Source organism: Danio aesculapii, chromosome 14 (genome assembly GCF_903798145.1).
Source record: "Danio aesculapii chromosome 14, fDanAes4.1, whole genome shotgun sequence".
NCBI lineage: Eukaryota > Metazoa > Chordata > Actinopteri > Cypriniformes > Danionidae > Danio > Danio aesculapii.
The window spans coordinates 47249672-47273134 of NC_079448.1; the positions used below are offsets into that span (position 1 = coordinate 47249672).

General features: G+C 34.4%; 1 protein-coding gene across 1 annotated transcript in view; it reads left to right on the forward strand.

Annotated features, from left to right (window-relative positions):
• The window catches only part of atp8a1 (ATPase phospholipid transporting 8A1), a 336556-nt gene that overhangs the window by 306286 nt on the left and 6807 nt on the right, over positions 1-23463 (forward strand). The window contains exons 34-36 of the mRNA XM_056471711.1: positions 14045-14133; positions 15657-15749; positions 17681-17772. Of these exons, the coding sequence (XP_056327686.1) occupies positions 14045-14133; positions 15657-15749; positions 17681-17772 (274 nt within the window). The remainder of the gene's footprint in view (positions 1-14044; positions 14134-15656; positions 15750-17680; positions 17773-23463) is intronic.

The window sequence follows — 23463 nt, forward strand, 5'->3', positions numbered from 1 at the left end:
AAACATCAAATACATTTATTAAACAAGGTTTTAAAAAAAGTTTCTTTGTGTGTAAATGCACCTTTTCCATTTACAATAAAGAATAAAAAACACTTTAGCATAATTCAAAAGATCTGTTTTTTGCTAAACATTTCACAACACCACAAAAATGTTTCAGAAACACACTCTCCCATCTACAATATAAAACATTTTTCTACAATTTTCACACAATACCTTTGTAATTACTTAAGTTCATTCAATTGACTTAATTTTAAAATAGAAATAGAGTTATGCAGAAGTATTGTAACAAGATATGCACAATGTTTGATTAGTTTTACAATACAAAAATGTCAGCATGAACACTTTGCATATGCAGGACTTTTCACATCTCAGTGAAAAGCAAACGCCAAAAGGTGCAGATATCAATAATGAAAATGTATTTATCAGCAAATGCTTACCAAATGTTTATTAAAAATGCTTAAATGTTTAGTTTACAATACCTTGTTTTGTTTTGCCAGTTGTTTTTGTTTTATAAATCTTAATGATTAATGCTTTTGAGTTTCTTTAAGCATTTTAAATGAGGATTTGTTTTATAATATGGAAATTATTCATAAAATCACTTTGCCTTTCCACTAATATTTATTTTCATAGATGTTGTAATAAAGAAGTTGTCCAACACTTATTAATCTTTTTTATGAGATCAATTGAGTACCTTCATTTCAATTGTACCATAAAGGTACAGAACAGTATGGTAAGCAGTCTTTTCTGTACCATATAAGGTACAGTTTTTACAAAGGTACAAAAATATTCCAGAAGGAACATTAATTGTACCACTATGTACCTTTTTTCTGAGAGTGTACGACAATACTCGTCACCAAGGAGGACACCGTTGCCCAAAAACACGGCGGCCCAACTTAAATTACATTTTTTTGTGCAGCATCGGGAGTGAAGGTATCTTTTGAATGTGAAAAGAAGCATAGCTGCTTATGGGGACATTAACGAATCACGTCTCTTGTGCGCACACACACGCATATTGGGAGCGCATATTGCACAAGCTCACATTTCCCAGGTGCACCCAGTTGACAAGAACTGAACTCATCAACAAGAACTGAGCGATCAGCTTCATACTTTGGAATATACACATTTCGGTAGACTAATTAGCTCAGACCAACACAGAACACCCAAACACTGCAGTGCCTTGTCATACTATGGATGTCAGTGGTTACAGGTATCCAGTTTTCTTCTTTTGTTTAAAAAAAAAAAAGACAAACCGGTTTTGAACAAGTGAATGATGAGAGAATTTTAAGTTTTTAAGTCTTTTGAATATGTTAAGCTGCTGTGATCAACCCATTGTAATGGTTCTCAGTGAATATTAAATTACTGAAAGAGCTGCAGTTTATTTAGTATTGTTATAGGTTTTAAAAGTAACTTCAATGTAATTAGTAATCTGATTGCGTTTTACGTGAATTCATTAGTAATGTAATCAGATTACAAGTAATCATTCATTTGTAATCCATTACATTTTAAAGTAACTTACCCAACACTGGTTATGACATAGTTGTATGTCTATATTATGGTGGTTTACGAAGGCATACCTTGTGTCGTAATTCAAAGCGCTTCAAAATCATACTTAACGGGGTCTTTTCACTTTCAAATTTTGCCACAGGTTTCTATAATAAGCACTTACTCTATAAAAAAGGAGAGTGCACACCAGCGTGTCTGTGTACTTGTTTTATATCCTGGTGGAGACTTAACCATGAATGCTAAATTGAGGTCTCCACAGGTAGACATTCTTATTATTTACGTAAGTACTTTGAAAATGTAAAAAAATGTTTCCTATGAGGGTTGGGTTTAGGGGTAGGTTTGGGGTGAGGGGATAGAATACCTGGTGAAGTCCCCATAAAAACATCTGTGTGTGTGTGTGTGCTGGTTTGAGTGGTTTACAAGGACAGAAATTTGTATAATGATTTAGTTATAGTTGTTTTCTACAGGGTTTTACGAGGACATGCATGTCATTGTAATTCAAAACACTTCAAAATCATACTTAACAGGGTCTTTTCACTTTCAAATTTTGCCACAGGTTTCTGTGAGAGTTAGGTTTGCGGTAGGGGATGTCTAGGGCCATATAAAATGTATTTTTACCTTATAAAATACATTACGCCTATGGAGAGTCCTTGTAAACCCCCAATAGTGTGTGTGTGCGTGTGCGTGTGTGTAGTTGTAGTTGTTTTTATATCCTGGTGGGGACTTAAACATGAATGTACAGACTCATGGGCACTTGTCGCATGAGGAAATAAAAGAGAAGGGTCTTGATGAATATGAACACGAGTGGTCTTGAGAGACACATTTGAACACATTTTGAAGGCATAGTTCTGCCATTATTTCCCCATCCTCCAATTGTTCCAAACCTGTTTAAGTTTTTTTTTTTTGAAGATATAGTGATGAATGATTGGAGAAAAAGAACTGGCATTGGCTTCCAAAGTATTTTTTATAAAAGCGAGTTCACATTACCACTCAGGGTTACAAATCTGGTTCTTTTTATCCACTTTTCTTATTTTGGTCGCCGTCAAAGTACAGTAAAATGTAATGAAAGATTCTGTAATGATTGGGTGGTGTTCACAGTAGTCTCGCGATTGTGAAATTATACACGTTTAATTTAAATATTTCTTACAAATACATCTATATACCTATTTGTTTTGTCGACATTGCAGCATATTTTATGACGTATTGTAATAATGTTAAAAAAATGTGTGCTTCATAATGGTGTAATGGGTACACTGGAATCACGGGTTGGTATGTACCTCGGTTTTGGCATCGTGGTTTCGTACGGTAGAATAGGAAAAATAACAAATCTCCAGTACTTTCCTTCTCAGTTTATTTTGAACTGGCAATGGTGTTTTGTCACCTTCAGGTACATAGCTGAAGAGCTTCTTATGATGCAAAAATATAAATTAATCGCGATAATTAAAAATAAACTTTAGAATCAGGAAAGTAATTAGGAATTTATAGTTTAAAAATAATCTCAGCCCTTTCCTAAAACAATAATATTGTATTAAATTTAAGATTCAGTAAGCTTCAAAACTGAAATCTCTTTCATTGAAAATGCAGCACGGTGTCCATCCATGCAGCAGATCCAGCTGGGCAATATTATGTGACTTATGAGCTTACATGATGAGACAATGAAAAAACAAAACACCAGCAAAAAAACTCAACACAGAGGAACATAAACAACAACCGCCAGCTAGAGTTTCGGAAGTGATATTGCAGAGCAACACTAACAGTGTGCAGAAGTATAAATGCACAGCAACGTGCAAGGCATGCACCGTGGGTCACGCCAATCACTTAACACAGAAGTATAAACCAGCCTTTACGAGCTTCTGTTTACGTGTAGCAAGTTGTCATGACATTGGAAAATAGCGAAACCACCGGAGAGTCCTGAGAGTGGAATGAGGGGGATGGGATTATTAAGCTGTGCGTTTTCCATACTGGACACTTGTAGACCCTGTGAATACCTCCATCCCTCATGCCTTGAGACAGCAGCAGCTGGGAATTGGTGTGTTTTTACGGGCCCTGTTGGAATTAGATGTCCTTTTTTCCTCTATTTCAAATCCAGGAGGCATCAGACGGGAAACCAGCAGTGTGTTTCAGCATCTGGTTCGTTGAACATCGTTGCTCTACGCATTCAAAACCGCAAACTGACTAGAGGAGCTTTGATAGAGCGTTTACTATTAGATTGTTTATATACACACGTTGACATGAATGACTGACTTGGCTTATAATAAAAGCATATTTGAATCAATTGCGAGTAGAATATTTAGTTCTTGGGAGAAAAGGCAAAAACATTGTGTTCTTCTTGTGCGTGTGTGTGTGTGAGAACGTGGATAAAGTCGGCTTGGCTCAGGCGTTGGTGTTTAGTCCCTAAAGCCAAAGGGCCAGGCTGAGGGTGAATGACCATGTCTGAATTGTTCTCATCTCATATTTACCATCACAATGGGTGGTATTAACATTCTTGGGCCAACATTATCACTGTCAGGCATGAGCAGCCAAACTCTGCCGTTTCGCAGCGCTGCTGATTAGTGCACCCAGGCAGAGTTAATCCATCCTGTCAATCACCGGAGGAAGTCACCACGTGGGGCTGAATGATAAACACTCGGCTGTTTTAAGCGCTAATAGAATCTGTCAACGTTTGCATTCAGCTTTTGAAAGATCCAATTGAAGATTTGCTATGGTCCGTTAGTGTATGCTTCTGACAGATTAATTTTGATTAATTGCTGTTAGGTTTGTGTCTGTGTGTGCTCATAATGGGTTTGTTTTTTCCATTTACCATCAGCTTCTGTCAGTGTTGACTAAATCCAGTTGATAGTTTTTATGTGATGTCACACTATTATGGGAACCTGAGACGCTGATTGGTTTAATGCACGTTATGCTCAAAACACACCTATAACTCATTAAGAGAATAAGCACAACTCTGTTGGAGCATGCGCTGGGTGCAAATCTTGTTTTTCTGTCCTTAAATAGCAAAAGTGGATTTAGACATGCCCTTAATGTTTTTGCACCATTCGCTTTAGACTTTGCGCCTAGATCGTTGAAATAGAGCCCATATTGTTTTTAACCGACAAGGAGAAATGCCTGGGCTATGCTTTTACAGAAATTCCTTCATAGACAGAATAGCCAAAAAGGAGAAACTTATGGATTTGTATCGAATGGTGGCGTCATCGACACATAACAATCTACGGTACCTATACTGTAACTGTCAGTACATTTGTATGGCTTTTATGCAGTTTCTATTGTAATTTGCAGGTTGAGTGCAATTAAGGTTTAAATTGAAATGCAATATCAAAGTATAAAGTAAATAGCAGAAGTGAAGGAATAGATTTTGCCTATCAGCAAATATTAATCTAAGCAAATTAAAATGTAACACCAAATATAAAAGCAGACACTTGCATGCTGTAAAACCCACACCAATGACTTAATCACTGAGGAATATCCACAAGATAGATATAAACTGGGTGACACGGTGGATCAGTGGTTAGCACTGTCGCCTCACAGCAAGAAGGTTGCTGGTTCGAACCTCGGCTGGGTCAGTTTCCGTTTCTGTGTGGAGTTTGCATGTTCTCTCTGTGTTGGCGTGGGTTTCCTCCGGGTGCTCCGGTTTCCCCCACAAGTCCAAAGACGAACTATACGTGAATTGGGTAAGCTAAATTGTCCGTAGTATATGTGTCAATGAGAGTGTATGGGTGTTTCCCAGTGATTGGTTGCAGCTGTAAGGGCATCCGCTGCATAAAACATATGCTGGATAAGTTGACGGTTCATTCCGCTGTGGTGACCCCTGATTAATAAAGAGACTAAGCCGAAAAGGAAATGAATGAATGTATAAAATAAATAGCAGAAGTGAAGGAATAGATTTTGCTTACCATCAAATAATAATCAAAGCAAAAGAAAATGAAAATGTAACACCAAATATAAAAACAGACACTTGTTGAATTGAATAAAATACATTTTCCGTAGTGTATGTGTCTGAATGAGTATGTATGGATGATTCCCAGTACTGGATTGCAGCTGGAAGGGCATCTGCTGTGTAAAACATATGCTGGATAAGTTAGCGGTTTATTCCGCTGGTGTGACCCCTGAAAAATAAAGGAATTAAGCCAAAGGAAAGCGAATAGATGTAAACATCGCTGAATTGTAGCTCTGGCAGGGAAATTATGTTTTAAATGATTTCAAAATGGCTGTGGATGCAGTATATGGTTCACAAGTGCCCACAGTGTACAGTTTGTGATCATATATCTATTTCATTCCGTTGATATGTGATCCAAATATTCGTAGCTTGAAACAGATATAAGAAATATGAGTGGATTGTGCTGCATTTCTCTGGAGTTCTCAGTGTCGCTGCCTTTAGAGCCCATTGTTTTTTGCCTGCCATGATGGTCTAACACCCATTAAGTGGTAACTTTGGATAACGTGAAGAATCCCTTAAACCGCACACATGTCAGCCATTGAGAACATATTTAGTCCTTTAATCTATTTTGTGCATGTGTGTGCATATTTTTTGCACAATTGCTTTCCCACATATTTGCATGCTTAATATTATGAATATGTGTTGTTTTAAGACTAAAACTATACCAGCAACATAGACGCATTGGTTCAACCCCAGCACAACTAAAGCCATAATAACCAAGAAGTACAGTAGGTAGCACATTATTATTGATGGACCTAGCTAATGTATTTATTTTATTTTATTTATTTATTTATTTGAAATTATTTATATATTTATCTCAAATTGTACTATTATCATTATTTTTGCTTTATTGTTAATATTTTATTTTTATTTTTTTCTATTACTCCGTCTTCTGTTATTCGTTTTACAAGAAAAGTGGCTATGTGTATGTATGGGTGGGATGGGCGGGGGGTGTCGGGGTTAAATGTTTACAAAAGTGTTCAAAAAGAAAAAAAGCAGAAATTGGACATTTGAATACAACAAATGCTATCCACTTGTGTTTAATAAATAAAGTTTATAAATAAATAAAAACCTATACTAGCAACAAATTTTGCCATTTAAAGGGACAGTGCATGCAAAACTGAACTTAACATTTGCTCACCAAGAACTAGTTTTAAACCCTTTATTTTTTCTATCAAATACAAAAGAGGCTATTTTGAAGAATATTAGAAACCTGTAACCACTGACATCCATTGTCAACCTGATTTCACTAAGTAGGACATGGTCCTGGATTAACATCTACAGTATGTTGATCCTGGAACAACATTTCAATCAGCCAATCAGAATTAAGAGATACGTTTACACTTAAAGTAAAGTTTAGGTATACGGTTAGGTTTATGCACTTGATTGTTATCCAATTATTATTCCCCTCTGTATTTGGGAATAATTGACAGTTATGGTTGGGTTTAGGGGTAGGGAATTGGTATGGATTACATTTTTCAACAAAAATTATGTTCCAGGATCAACATAGACGTTAATCCAGGATCGCATCGTACGACAAAATCATGATGTATGACATCCATAGCAGGAAAAACAAATACCTTGGGGATCAATGGTTACCAATTTCGTACATTCTTCAAAAATCTTTTTTGTGTTCAGTGGGGCACTCAAACTGGTTTGGAACAGGTCAAAGATGAGTAAGTGATGACAGAATCTTCATTTTTTTTGGATGAACTATCCTTTTAACAATGTGCATAATGTAACTAAAGGCAAAACTAATGACTGGCTACTAGAAACAAGAGCATAAGCAACCAATGATTACCAAAGCACTGTGTTTTGAGCTGGCTGTCTTGTCTTCAGAAATGAACCTAACTTTTACACCACTGGATAATGCCAGCAAGCAGCAGCATTGAATAATTCTCTCTTCTTCTCACAGTTTGAAAGCTGTGTACAGATGTGATTGAACAAATGTGATTATTTTGGACTGAAATTAAATGAAACATGCTAGTCAAACTAGCAAGTGTCTTAGATGCAGTGTTGGTTGTCATAAACGTACTATGCAAGATAAAAGGATGGATTTTTGCCGATCCGATCGATTCCAAAATTCTGAGTATCGACCGATACAGATCCGATCCCGATACTGTGCCTTTTTTTTTTTTATAAACCTAATACAGTTAATATAGTTCTGATGCTCAAATAATATATCTTCTTAAGTAAAAATAACAAAGCTATGACCTACATTATATGACAGACGACACAATCTAAAACATGATGCTTGCTATAAACTATAGGCTACATTATTTGAGCCTTCGTTATGACATTGATATGATCTGTTGTGGTCCAGCTTATGTTTCCTTTTTTAATATTAAGATTTTTCTTTAAAATCTGTAATAGGCTACCACTATTGACCCTAATCGTTGGTAAAATAACCAGCCTTTTAGCCAAGCCTGATATTTTCCTGCAAGTTTGAAGCAGACTAAACTAAACCATCTGAGGCGAGTTTTACTTAATAAACATTCCCTCGCCTAAACTCGCCGCAAGTGAGACTGAGAAACTGAAAGCATGTCTGAAAATTTTTTTGTCTGAAAAATTATCTTTTTGAAACAAATTTCGTTTGGTTTAGTTTATATAAACTAAAAAAAAAAAAAAAAAAAAAAAAAAAAAAATATATATATATATATATATATATATATATATATATATATATATATATATATATATATATATAAGAATATTTGAGGTGAAGTTCAAAAAGCTTCAGCGCACAAACTGACAAAAATGTATGTTAAATAAAATATTATTAAAATTACAGTGAAATATTCAGTTTCAGAGTAGCCTATATTAGGCTAAGTCATTTTCTCTTAATGACAATCCATATTGCGCATGATCGGATTTGGATCTGTATCAGCTGGCCGATACTCGATCCTGCAAAAATATGCGGTATCGAACCGATATCCGATCCAAGTATTTTGATCGGTGCATCCCTACCTGGAGCCCATAGTATGGATCTTGCCAAAATATTGCGTAGTCTGAACCCAGTACTAGGCATGGGATGATAACCGTTTTCGAGGTATACCATGGTTTGAAAAAGTCAAGGTTTTAAAACTGCAAAATTTTCTGCTACACCATTCCTAAGGTATTTGTAAGATTTTTATTAAAAATTTTTATATTTGTACGTTTTTTAGAGAAAGGAATAAACGGGGGGTCAGAGCCGGCTCCAAGTGGGTGGGACTGGAGCTCCAAGTGGAGTTATTATTTATTTAATGTCTTGTACGTTACATGGAGTCCAATATTGTGCTTTATGAATGTCTACAACTACCCCAACCCCACAGTAACCTGATGTGTTTTATTAATATCTGCTCTACCTACACCACCTAAACCCAACCTACTTGTGGTTTAAGTCCCTCCCACTTGGAGGTCACCCAACCTACTTGCGGTGTATTCCGTCCCACTTGGAGGTCTAGGGCTGCAGTGATACCTTACTTTTAGGACAACAGTATCTTCAGCAGAAACGATAACCAAAAATGCCGTTTTAAATTGGAAAGAAATCTGTGATTCATTTGAATCATTTAGCCTGACAAGTCTAGTGCTCCAAAATATTATAAGTGTTTCTCAAAATAAAATATATTGTGTTCAAAGGGAGAAAAGTTGTTGTTCTTTACCCAGCCATTTAAAAAGAATATGTTTTTGAGCAGTAATTACAGTATCGTGAAGCCGTGATATTTTTATCCAAGATTATCATACCATCAGAATCTTATACTGACCCATTCCTACCCAGTATTGAACTGGTCTTTTCCAGCAGTTTGCATGATCTCTGTGTGTTTGTTTGAAAATGTGTCCAGCAGAAACTAAGGGAGTTGATGTCCTGTCAAAACAGCGGATGCAAACACCCTTGACTGCCAGCCGAGACAAGGCCATGGCGGTTTATTATTCTGGCCTAAATGTACACCCATGGCCTGCATGCTTCCAAAAAGCCAGCTAGATTTATTGTGTTTTTACCAGAAGAAATGATGTTGGAAGTAACATACTGCATGAAAATCTTTCAAAAAGTTCACGATATTAAAGACATAATTCACCTAAAAATGGAAATTGCCATCATTTCTCACCCTCCACTTGTTCCAGACCTATATGAGTTTCTTTTCCCTGATCAACCAAAAAGTTGACTTTTAGAAGAGAGTCATATTGAACATATTTGCGGAGTAACTAAATTTTCACTAAGGGAGTTGATGTCCTGTCAAAACCTTTGGTTGAGCTGTATAACATGCATGTTTTTAAAAGCTTCGAAAATGACCTATTTGACCTTTTTGGGTCTATTAAAGGTGTAATTTGCAAGTGTTAGTAATGTAACTTCTAATGCCAACTACACTGTAAAAAAAAGTACTTTATTTAGTTGAATCAAAATAACTTTAATAGTTATCACAACCTGCATCAGTCAAACTGACTAAAAATATTAAGTTAAACATTGTATAACTTAGTTGAAACCTGATTAGCTTAAGTCAAAGCAACATAAAGATATTTGTTGTCTTGACTTGTCATTACAATGTTTACAGTGTACCAAATAAGACATTTACAAGTTAATACAATTTATGAATGCACAAAGAAGAAAATAGTAATATATATATATATATATATATATATATATATATATATATATATATATATATATATATATATATATATATATATATATATATATATATATATATATATATATATATATATACACTAACTTGACTTCTAGTTGATCATTTGGTATCAGAAGTGACTTATATGAAAGGTAAAGGCCTCTAGATTACACTTTTTTTTACCAAAATAAAAATATGATCATGCCTTGATTTTTAAATATTTCATTAGGACAGTATAGTCTGACTTTGCTGGGACAAAAGTCTTGTCAATTAACAGAAATAATGTCCAGTATAGAATATAAAGTCATGGTGCAGTGGAAAAAGAATGAATATTGTCTATGACTCCCATGAGCTTGGAGGACTGCATCCATACATCTCTGCAATGACTCAAATAACTTATTAATAAAGTCATCTGGAATGGCAAAGAAAGCGTTCTTGCAGGACTCCCAGAGTTAATCAAGATTCTTTGAATTCATCTCCATCGCCTTCTCCTCCATCTTGTCCCAGACATTCTCAATAATATTCATGTCTGGTGACTGGGCTGGCCAATCCTGGAGCACCTTGACCTTCTTTGCTTTCAGGAACTTTGATGTAGAGGCTGAAGTATGAGGAGCGCTATCCTGCTGAAGAATTTGCTCTCTCCTGTGGTTTGTAATGTAATGGGCAGCACAACTGTCTTGATACCTCAGGCTGTTGATGTTGCCATCCACCCTGCAGATCTCTCGCACGCCCCCATACTGAATGTAACCCACAAACCATGACTTTTTCTTCACCGACTGATTTCTATGAAAATCTTGGGTCCACGCGGGTTCCAATAGGTCCTCTGCAGCATTTGATGATTGGGATGCAGTTCAACAGATGATTCATCAGAAAAATTGACCTTCTGCCACTTTTCCAAATCATCAACTAAAAGTCAAGTTATTATTTGTTGCTTTTACATCTGGGATCAAGGACAAGACTTTTGTCAGGGAGTGTATATTTGCCCTATTAACACAATTTATCTGTTGTTGGAATAAATGGCACATTAAGAGTTAAGATTCAAAACAAATCTCCATGGTGTCTCTCAGGTAACATTTATTTTCCATGTGATTTAAAAGAAAAAGGGACTCCCATTGTACGTTAACACCTCGGGTTGGTGGATTTGGGGGGCCGTGCCATGGCAATTAATGATATTGACTCCAATTTAAAGTTCTCACTATTGGCTTTAATCACACTTAACGTCTCTGAGCTCCTCTGGTCCTGTCTGATTGTTTGATCCATTGGTCCCCCATGTAGATGATTAAACTGCCATTATCAAAGTCAAAATGTCCTGTTAGCATTGGGACTGTTGGATTTGAACAAAACACAATTATCTTTTCACCCATTTTCATGCCCAATTTTCTATAATTCCTCTTGGCAACACAGAACACTTGCTTCATTGAATGACATTAGTGAAAGGCGTTCTGATTTCCAGTCGTTTGGGATTTCCTGCCTCCCTGATGTTTCATTTAGACATCAAAGTCTATTTCCCTGTAATGGCGAGTAGATTAGCTAATTTGGGAACACCTGAAACCTTCGGTAAATTGCTGCAGGCAGGTGTGCCGCTGGGCTTTGTGTTGGGCCCTTCACTGGTTTAGATTACAGGAAGCTGATTTGTCTCAGAGAGCTGAGTTTAGACAAGAGGCACAAGTGTGTATGTTGAATAGCATTGCAAGGGGGCGGATCGGTGCTCTTTGACATTTAATGACAGGTATTTTCAACGCAGCTGGGCCAAAGCAAACAGGATAAGCGCAGACGACTGCATCTCACACCCCGCTAACCTACACCACCGAACCACAGAGAAGCCTTTCTTTTAGTGTGTTTCTCTCCAGTTTCCTCGTCTCCTGTTCAGTTTGGAGGATTGAATAGACACACTCTCCTCAAAGTGATATAATTGGAGAGATTGAAGACTTGTATTATCAATTTTTCTTTTTCAGTTTAACGAATGCTTGTTTATTTAATTCATGGCTGTATTTTGGCAGATGAATGTTCTGAAACTGGCCTTGCTGTGGTGCACATTTACACATTTTTAAGATAACAAGTTTATTCTCTTCCAATTTGGGGTTTTGTGGAAATGTATTACTCTCCAGCTATGAACTTCATTGATGTAATGAAGACTTATCTGTCTGAGTTTTGCGTTTGGTACCATGCAGTGCTTTGTAAGAGTGATGGTGGTAACATCCGCTAATCTTGACTGTGATAACAGATAGTGCTGTTTATGCATACCTCAGTTCATCCAATTTGAAATATGACACAAATAAAGTCCCTCTCAGCACAGGTTGAAATAGTTTGGCTGAATTTAGTTAGCTTTTTTTGCTATGTTGGATTGGTGTCTGTGCGGTGATTGCAGTGGTTAGTATTCCTGTAGATTCAGTGTTTTATATATTACAGGAGTACAGAATATGTAAAGAATAATAGCGATTTGATTATTAAAATTGTGTATATATATATATACACGTGTGTGTGTGTGTGTGTTTTTTTTAGAAATATTTTTCATATTTAGTTTAATTGATATATTTTATATTTACATATTATATATTTTGTGTGTATATATATATATATATATATATATATATATATATATATATATATATATATATATATATATATATATATATATATATAATTTTTTTATTTATTATTTTGCGGGGTGTTTTTGTGTGTGTTTTGATGTTTTAGTTTTGTGTAGTTTTGTTTTGTGTTTATTTTTGTTTCATTTAGTTTTGGGGGAGTTGTTTTTTCTTTTAATATGGGTTTTTTTTTTTGTGGGGGGGGCGATTGTGTTGTGTGTTGTTTTATTTTGGGTTTTATTTTTATTTTGTTTTATTTGGGTTTTTGTTTTGTTTCATTTTGTCTTATATTTTAGTTTTATTTTGGGTTTTTGTTTTGTTTTGTTTTATTTAGGGTTTTGCTTTATTTTGTGTTTTATTTTAGTTTCGATTAGATTTATTTAGGTTTTTGTTTTGTGTTTTGTTTTACTTCTGGTTTGTGTTGTTTGATTTGGGTTTTGTTTTGTTTTATTTGGGTTTTATTTGTGTCTTTGTTTTGGGGTTTGTTTAGTTTCCTTTGGGTTTTGTTTTGTTTCGTTTTATTTAGGTTTGGTTTTGTGGTTTGTTTTATTTTGTGTTTTATTTTTGTTTTGATTAACATTATTTAGGTTTTGGTTTTGTTTTGTTTTATTTTTGGTTTTGTTTTTGTTTTGTTTAGTTTATTTGGGTTTTGTTTAGTTTTCTTTGGGTGTTTGTTTTGTTTTGTTTAGTTTTATTAGGGTTTTTGTTTTGTGTCTTGTTTTATTTTGGGGTTTGTTTAGTTTTATTTGGGTTTTAGTTTTGTTTTTGTTTTAATTTGGGTTTTATTTTTGTTGTGTTTTGTTTTGGGTTTAATTTTTGTTTAGTTTTATTTAGTTGTTTGTGGTTTTTTTTTTTTTTGGTTTGGTTTCAGTAAGGAATATAAAAAAGTATTTGGTTGCGCAGCATTTCATTCACTTGACCTTTCTCAGACACTTTGACTTCACTTTTGTGATTTAATTAGTTTTTTATTGATGGTTTCTCAATCAAAGTAGAAAATTCCACTTTCTACTGACCCCTATCTTATGCATGTAAGTTTACTTTGACATGCACAGACAGCTGCATGTGATGGGCCTTTCTTAAAAATGTGGTGACGGCAGTCTGACAGCTCATCATTTGTGATCTGGTGTTTAGTGAGGGGATCTGGGTAGTAGCGTTCACAGTTAACAGCCCAGGTCTTTACTTATAGCTTGACTTATAGCTCATCTGTCTCTCATTTCTCCTTTTCTTGTCTGTCTGCTTTGTCATCTGTCACACACACATTTCACATGTAACCAGATGAGTTCACATTCCAGCACCTGCAAACTACATTACATCTGAAGGGTTTGGAGGTTGTGAGAGTCCAGTTTTTTAGAGACTGATTAAGTTAAGTCTAGAAATCAGATGCAGATTCTCATGAGTGTGTTTGTGTTTTCCAGGCGGACATGATGTTTAGTTCTGGAGTATTCTGGATGGGCCTGATCTTCATTCCCATCACCTCTCTGGTGTTTGACGTGGCCTACAAAGTGTGAGTTGAGTTTCTTCAGTTCCACCATCAAATCTGCCTTTGTATGACATGTATGAAAAGTTAAAAGCATTGACAGATCATTTAAAATGCTTACAGTCAACTGCAGATCTGTGCTGATTTGTTGCAAACGGCAGGCAAAAGCTACTGTAGAAATGAGTTCCTTGTCACAGTGGGTCAGAAATGTGTTGTTGAGAGCCAAACGTATATGACTTATTGTATTTTATGATTTAATTCATAAATAATGTAAAGTAGGCTACCAGTGGTGCTAAATAATGACAAAAACATTTTAGTTTCACTTACTCCGCAACAAATCCCTCAAATTGCACATCATATAAAGTACCGAAAATGAATTTTAAAAAGTATAAAACAAATTATAGGTGTATATATATATATATTTAAATAAAAACTAAAACTTGTAGTGTTTGGAAAATGCACTCACATGTCTTTTTGTCACAAGCACAAATGTTTGGGGAATTGTGTTTTACTTGCCTAACATAGATGATATTTACTAAATTATTATTATTTCATAATTTGTTATTATCACTTTGGAATATAAGTCACAGCACATTTTAGATGATGATATAATATTCGTTATGACAAATGGTAGTGTATTATTTTTGGGCTAAAGTTTAAAGTGTTTAGTTAAATAATTAAATCTAAACTTTTTAATTTTTACCAAATGCATTTAATAAAAACGTTAAAAGGGTGTCCGAGGGGTTTTAAAAAGTCTTAATGTCTTAAATTTCAAAAACAGTAGTTTTTAAGGTCTTTAATAGGCCTTAAAAAGTCTTAAATTCACTGAAGCATTGTCTTTTTGTCTTAAATCATTTTAAACAGGTCTTCATTTTGTAAAGCTACCCAGTTGATCCAACACATCCAATCACTAATAATACAAAACTGTTAGCAAATCTCTATTTATAACTAGTATTATAACAGCCTGTTGTGCATAGATTCAGTTTATTAAATTTTAAAGAGTTTATTTTAGGTCATGTTGAAAAAAATAATATTATTTAAAAAAAATAATATTTAATAACTGCTTGTTTTGACACATTATTTAAAATATGTGGGGCAAGTAAACATATGTGTGTGTGTATATATATATATATATATATATATATATATATATATATATATATATATATATATATATATATATATATATTGCTTGGCTATTAAAAAATATGCAGTATATATATATTTTGCGGGCTATAAAAAATATGCAGATTTTAGCCCCAGTATTTAGCCCTATATAAGTCTGAAATTTCATTCTCAATGGTTTTGAAAAGCTCCTAAAAAGTCTTAAATTTGACTTGATGAAGCTTGAAGAAACCCTGATTAAGTTTATTAATGAAAAAAAAATATTTTGTTTAGTTTTTTGGTGCTGTCAATGCGTTTAAAAAAAATTTCAAGCTCATGAATCAGAGATTATTATTATTATTATTATTATTATTATTATTATTATTATTATTATTATTACTGGCTTGCTCTTCCTGACAGTTGCATGTGTTTTTCCTGTGTTCCAGCATGAAGAAGGTGTGCTTCAAGACCCTAGTGGATGAGGTGCAGGAGCTGGAGGCGCTGTCCAAAGACCCAGGAGCTGTGGTGCATGGGAAGAGGTGAGGACCGTTCCTCAAGAATTCAAAATAAAAGTAGAACAAGGCAAAACAGCAGATCAGCAGGATCACCTCAGAGTAAACCATCCCGCTGGCGCTTCTCCCAGACACACATCTGTCCAGCAGGAAGTTTGTCTTTCATTCGATCGCTTCTCTGTGGGACACAATAGCTTTATATTCACCTAATTTCAAGCGTATTTTAGGATATCACATTAAAAAACACTGAATAGAAACACCAAGGTACTCTTAAATTTAAAAAATGTGCATTATAAATGTATGCACTTAACTAAGTCAGATAAATGTTTATTTTGATTATTAAAATGTTCAATTCATCTTTATTTCTATAGCGCTTTTACAATGCAGATCATGTCAAAGCAGCTTAACACAGAAGTTCTAGTAAACTGAAACTGTGTCAGTCCAGTTTTCAGAGTTGAAGTTCAGTTTAGTTCAGTTCAGTGTGGTTTAATTTTCACTGCTGAAAGTCCAAACACTGAAGAGCAGCTCCACAAGTCCCAACCAAGCAAGCCAGTGGCGACAGTAATAAATATGCACAAAGTATGATGACATGTGCAGATAAACTGTACACAAAACTAGCAATATGAGCTAACGGAATCATATGGTTCAGGGCTCCAAATTGACCTTTTTGCTTGGTAGCACCGGTGCCCCTAACTTTAAAAATTTAGGCACACCAGCCAAAATCCAGTCGCACCCACAAATTATGAGCACCGTTACTACAAGTTTTATATAAACAGATTTATTGCATTTGAAATCAACACTAACAAACAAAATATATATATATGATTGCGTGAGGAAAATGTCTCAACGAAATCTCATTATCACAAGAAAATACATTTTTATAACATAATTGAGAGACCAAAAGATACACAGACCACTCACCGGCCCTACACGCACTGCTTGACATGAATGAATCTGTTAATGAGAACTGTGCTGTGTTCTCACCGGTGGTGTCTGATATTGCACAGATGCTTTTGACATTTACCTTATTATTTGCATACGTCATTTTAAGCAATACCGCTCTTTTTCATAAGCTGCAATATTAGTTTAATCTTAGTCAGCGCAAGCCCTTTTGCGATGGTGTACGTGGTGTTAAATTTGACATATAGCTGCCATTTGCACGGCTGACATCGTCTGGCAATTTAATGAAGGATTAAACAGAACCTCTCGTGCTTAAAATTTGTAGATGTGGCAAGCAGTTACCTAAAAATTCCGTCCCACAGACTTTACAGTGAATGCTTTAGTTATTTTCTTAGCAGACTTGAAGCCTTTTATCCTCTCTTTGAAAAGTGTAGATGGTGGATTAACATTCACCATATAATCAGTACCATTATTTATAGCTTTAGCTGGTTTCTAAAACTAAATCTGTCAGTGTTGTTTTCATTCTCATCTTCAGCGCTTTATATTTTCACAGTTGTAGCTCCTGTCATCTGAAGGCAAAAGGCATTGACTGAGTGATTGACAGCTGATTTTAATCAATCCATTCTCGTTCAGTTCTACAGCAGTGGGCCAATAAGAAGAGCCCGAAGGCGGGGCAAGCATTGCGGGCTTTGTTTACTGCAGCAAGTTGACATGACAACAGTTTTAAACTGTTCCTATCACTGAACATTTTGGTCTGAACAAAACTGATCCCACGCAACAATTTTATGCACTCGCACAAATGCCCCCAAATATATTTTGAGGTTGTATAGATAAAATTTCGGGCTCATATGCGACCAAAACAGTGGCAATTTCGAGCCCTGTGGTTAGATTTGAATTCATGTGTTCTTTAAGCAAAGAGAACTGTTCTACCTGATATTGGAAAAGCGGTTTATGTGTGTCTGGCAATACTGTAATGATGTATGCCTAAAGTAAATTCAAATCTTTATATGCAAACATAAGTAACCATGCCCTGTTTCTCTCTGTGTCCTCCTCCACAGTTTGACGGAGAGAGCGCAGCTCCTGAAGAACGTCTTCAAGAAGAGCACCGTCAGTCTGTACCGCTCCGACTCCATGCAGCAGAACCTGCTCCGTACGTCAGCGACACACATGTGCTCCGTCAGCCACCGGCATACGGACGCAGACACACTGACACACACACATCCCACAATCCCACTCTGCAGCATCACAATGCAGGTTCACGCACAGACACAAGGCCTCATGGACGTGCAGCTGCAGACACTCACAGACGCACAAACCTGAACCCAAAACCATGACAAGTAGGTGAAAGCCGGCTGTAGTAGCCGTAATATCACGGCTGGGCACTAACACGAGGGCCAACCTGGTGAATTGAATAACTGGGTATTGAAGCACATTCGGGAGGTTGTATATGAACACTGGCGAAGGTCACACACTCACATATTGGTTTATCAATTACTAACATTTCCTTTTTGGATTTGCTGTTATTCTATACCTTTGGTTGTTTCATTTCAGTGGTTTTCACATGGTGAAGCTGCAAGGGTTTCGATGAGAATGAGGAAAAGCTCATTAAGAAGTCTCTAATAGGCAGCTATTAATAGGTGTTCTGTAGGATTTCAGAAATCATAAATCACCTTTCCAGCGTTTAAAAACCCCTGAAATCAGAGCAGAGAGTCCTACATTAACTGTGAATTTTGTTTCAGTATTTTTGTTTTCCAACACAAATCAGGCTCTCCAGGAGAAAGAGAGAAAAAAACTAGATTTATGGCAGAAATTGTCATTTTAGGGTGCAAATATACATTACCTGACAAAAGTATTGTCGTTGATCCCAGATGTAAAAGCAACAAATAATAACTTGACTTTTAGTTGATCATTTGGAAAAGTGGCAGAAGGTAGATTTTTCTGATGAATCATCTTTTGAACTGCATCCCAATCATCACAAATACTGCAGAAGACCTATTGGAACCCGCATGCACCCAAGATTCTCACTGAAATCAGTCAAGTTTGGTGAAGGAAAAATGATGGTGTGGGGTTACCTGCAGAGTGGATGGCAACATCAACAGCCTGAGGTATCAAGATATTTGTGCTGCCCATTACATTACAAACCACAGGAGTGGGCAAATTCTTCAGCAGGATAGTGCTCCTTCTCATACTTCAGCCTCCACATCAAAGTTCCTGAAAGCAAAGAAGGTCAAGGTGCTCCAGGATTGGCCAGCCCAGTCACCAGACATAAACATTATTGAGCATGTCTAGGGTAAGATGGAGGAGGCATTGAAGATAAATCTTGATGAACTGTGGGAGTCCTGCAAGAACGCTTTCTTTGCCATTCCAGATGACTTTATTAATGAGTTATTTGAGTCATTGCAGAGATGTATGGATGCAGTCCTCCAAGCTCATGGGAGTCATACACAATATTCATTCTTTTTCCACTGCAGCATGACTTTATATTCTATACTGGACATTATTTCTGTTCAGTGACAAGAGTTTTGTCTAAGCAAAATCAGACCTTACTGTCCTAATTAAATAATTAAAAATCAAGGCATGATCATATTTTATTTTGGTAAAATAAGCGTAATCTAGAGGCCTTTGCCTTTCATATAAGCCACTTCTGATACCAAATGATCAACTAGAAGTCAAATTATTATTTGTTGTTCCTAAATCTTGGATAGGTGACAAGACTTTTGTCAGGGAGTGTATATATTTTAAAAATGTCCCTTCAAAATCCTAGAGAGACTGACTAATATGTAAATATCTCTAAATTAACATAGTTACATGTGATTCAAAATGAGTTTTGAAAGAAAGAAAGAAAGAAAGAAAGAAAGAAAGAAAGAAAGAAAGAAAGAAAGAAAGAAAGATAGAAAGAAAGATAGAAAGAAAGAAAGAAAGAAAAAAAGAAAAGGAAAAAAAACGAAAGAAAGAAAGAAAAAAAGGAAAAAGAAAGAAAGAACGAAAGAAAGAAAAAAGGAAAGAGAAAGAAAGAAAGAAAAAAAGAAAGAAAAAAAGGAAAAAGAAAGAACGAAAGAAAGAAAAAGAAAGAAAGAAAGAAGAAAGAGAAAGAAAGAAAGAAAGAAAGAAAGAAAGAAAGAAAGAAAGAAAGAAAGAAAGAAAGAAGAAAGAAAGGAAAAAGAAAGAACGAAAGAAAGAAAGAGAAAGAAAGAAAGAAAAAAGGAAAGTAAAAGAAAGAAAGAAAGAAAGAAAGAAAGAAAGAAAGAAAGAAAGAAAGAAAGAAAGAAAAAAGGAAAAAGAAAGAAAGAACGAAAGAAAGAAAGAAAAAAGGAAAAAGAAAGAAAGAACGAAAGAAAGAAAGAAAAAAGGAAAGAGAAAGAAAGAAAGAAAGAAAAAAGGAAAAAGAAAGAACGAAAGAAAGAAAAAAGAAAGAAAGAAAGAAAAAAGGAAAGAAAGAAAGAAAGAAAGAAAGAAAGAAGAAAGAAAGAAAGAAAGAAAGAAAGAAGGAAAAAAGAAAGAAAGAAAAAAGGAAAAAGAAAGGAAAAAGAAAGAAAGAAAAAGAAAGAAAAAAGAAAGAAAGAAAAAAGGAAAAAGAAAGAAAGAAAGAAAGAAAAAAGAAAGAAAGAAAGAAAGAAAGAAAGAAAGAAAGAAAGAAAGGAAAAAGAAAGAAAGAACGAAAGAAAGAAAGAAAGAAAAAAGGAAAAAGAAAGAAAGAAAGAAAGAAAAAAAGAAAGAAAGAAAGAAAGAAAGAAAGAAAGAAAGAAAGAAAGAAAAAAGGAAAAAGAAAGAAAGAAAGAAAGAAAAAAAGAAAGAAAGAAAGAAAGAAAGAAAGAAAGAAAGAAAGAAAGAAGAAAGAAAGAAAGAAAGAAAAAAGGAAAAAGAAAGAAAGAACGAAAGAAAGAAAGAAAAAAGGAAAAAGAAAGAAAGAACGAAAGAAAGAAAGAAAAAAGGAAAGAGAAAGAAAGAAAGAAAGAAAAAAAGGAAAAAGAAAGAACGAAAGAAAGAAAAAAGAAAGAAGAAAGAAAAAAGGAAAGAAAGAAAGAAAGAAAGAAAGAAGAAAGAAAGAAAGAAAGAAGGAAAAAAGAAAGAAAGAAAAAAGGAAAAAGAAAGGAAAAAGAAAGAAAGAAAAAGAAAGAAAAAAGAAAGAAAGAAAAAAGGAAAAAGAAAGAAAGAAAGAAGAAAAAAAGAAAGAAAGAAAGAAAGAAAGAAAGAAAGAAAGAAAGAAAGGAAAAGAAAGAAGAACGAAAGAAGAAAGAAAGAAAAAGGAAAGAGAAAGAAGAAAGAAAGAAAGAAAAAAAGGAAAAAGAAAGAACGAAAGAAAGAAAAAAGAAAGAAAGAAAGAAAAAGGAAAGAAAGAAAGAAAGAAAGAAAAGAAAGAAAGAAAGAAAGAAAGAAAGAAAGAAAGAAAGAAGGAAAAAAGAAAGAAAGAAAGAAAGAAAAAAGGAAAAAGAAAGGAAAAAGAAAGAAAGAAAAAGAAAGAAAGAAAGAAAGAAAGAAAGAAAGAAAGAAAGAAAAAAGGAAAAGAAAGATAGAAAGGAGAAAGAAAAAATGAATGAAAGAAAGAAAGAAAGAAAGAAAGAAAGAAAGACAGAAATTCATTAATGCAAAAACAGTAGATACTCAGAAGTAGGTGAAGTAAAAATGTTTCTTTTCTTGAATAATATAATTTTACCTTCTTTAGTTCCACCTGAAGCAGAAACCAGCTGAGAACCACTGGCTTTTCATTTCTTTCTAGTTTTACACTCATTTTTTCTGTTCTGTCTGTTACCTTTCTTTATTTGCTCTATTGTTTTGTTTGTGTTTGCTTTTAGGTGAGGATGGGGGACGTTCAGTGCTAGTCTGATCTTATATGCATTCTTACCCTTTAGCTCATACCGCTAAACATGATTACAGCTGCCTTACAAAACATATTAACATCATAACCAAACCTGCACTGTCCATCACGTCCTTCCCATTCCCCACCTGTGCATGTGCTGCTGTGCTGTTTGGATTGTCAGACAGAGCCGCATTTAATCATTTCAATGTCCCGCTGTCATTCCCACAATGCATTGCCCACCTCGGCCTCTTGCATGTGCCCCCTCAGGCCAGCAGGTAGAGGTCGAGTCGGTTGAGACATGAGGTGAGTTCTAGACGAGAGGAACAATCCCAGTGTGCAGTGCTGTAGAGAGCAGACTGTAGATCTAGATGCTGTTTTAAGGGGTAGTTCAGCGTTAATTCTCTTATCCTACAGCCATACAAGACATAGGAGACTCTTCCTTTCTTCAGTGGAACATTAAAGAAGATTCATAGCTGAAACTGTTGTCAAAAAAAACAAATACAGGCAAGACAAAATTAAAACCCATGGGCCATGGCTTCTGATGATACAATACATGTTATGAAGCAAAATCCACAAGTGTGACTATCTATTATCAGCTCTAAACATAGACTAGACTCGTTTTTTTCCTAATTATAATTACAAACATAAACTCAAGCCCAGGGGCCTAGTCATTTTAATTCTTGCCCTGCTTATATTTATTTACTATTGCTATTGTAATGTGTTCATTTGTTCTTATTTGTTATATTGACTCTATATTTATCTTTAAATTAGGGATGCACTGAAATTTAAACTCTTGCAGAGGCGCTTGACTGAAAACTAAAATGCTTTGTAATAATTGTTTATTATTTTATTAAATAATATCAAGATTAATAATAGAAGTAATTTTATTCTGAATTGAAGAAAAAAAAACATTTTATTGACAGTAAAATTTTATTGACAGAGAACCAAGTCAAGAGACCGAAAATAAAAATGTTTTGTAATATTTTATTATTTTAGTTAATAATATCAAGATTAATAATGTCATTTTATTCTGAATTAAAAAAAAAAAACATTTTATTGTCAGCAAACCGAGTCAAAAGATTGAAATCAAAAATTCTTTTATAATTATATTACTCTATGAAATAATAGGTAAATTTGTAAGAATTTAAGTCATTAATATTTATTATGATTTGAAAAGTTATTGACAGTAAAATTGTGTTGACAGAGAACCGAGTCACGGAACCAAAAACAAAAATGCTTTGTAATAATAATGTATTCATTTATTAAATAACATCAAGATTAATATTATAAGTTATTTTGTTCTGAATTGAAACAAATAACACTTTATTAACAGTAATATTTAATTGACAGTGAACGAGTCAAGAGACCGAAAACAAAAATGCTTTGTAATAATAATTTATTTTTTTATTAAATAATATATAATAAATTTGTAAGAAATGAACTCAATAATAATTATTATGATTTGAAAAAAAAAAAAAGTTTTTACTGATGGTAAAATTTTATTGACAGAGAACCGAAACAAGAGACCGAAAACAAGAGGCGTCATTCCTCTGTTCCTGCATGCAGCAGGGACTAATGTACTATATAAAAAATGTTAGTGCGTAGATAAGTATATGTGTACATCGGTGGAATATTGAACTATTACAAACCTTTTCTATTTTGTTTTTGTTTTTTGAATCTCATATTTTGAGCTTTGTTTGTTGTTTTTTTACTGACAAAAACTAAAAAAAAAAGCCATTTTTGCCTGCTATTTATTTTATTTATTTTATTTATTTTCTTGTTGCTGGCCAGAAATTTTTTGCATCCCTCCTATAAATACTAATAATGTGAACCAGAATGACCCAAAAAATCCTCACAGCTGAACTCTGTATATATATACAAGGCCACTTTAAAGACTTTACTTCGATAAAAATCTAAACGTTAAAATAAAATTGAAAATACATCTCAAAGTTTGGGCTGGAGAACAAATGAAGGCAAATGGTTTATAGTTTTGACCATAAAAGGTAATACAAAATATGTTTAAAAAAAGCTTAATGTAAATAC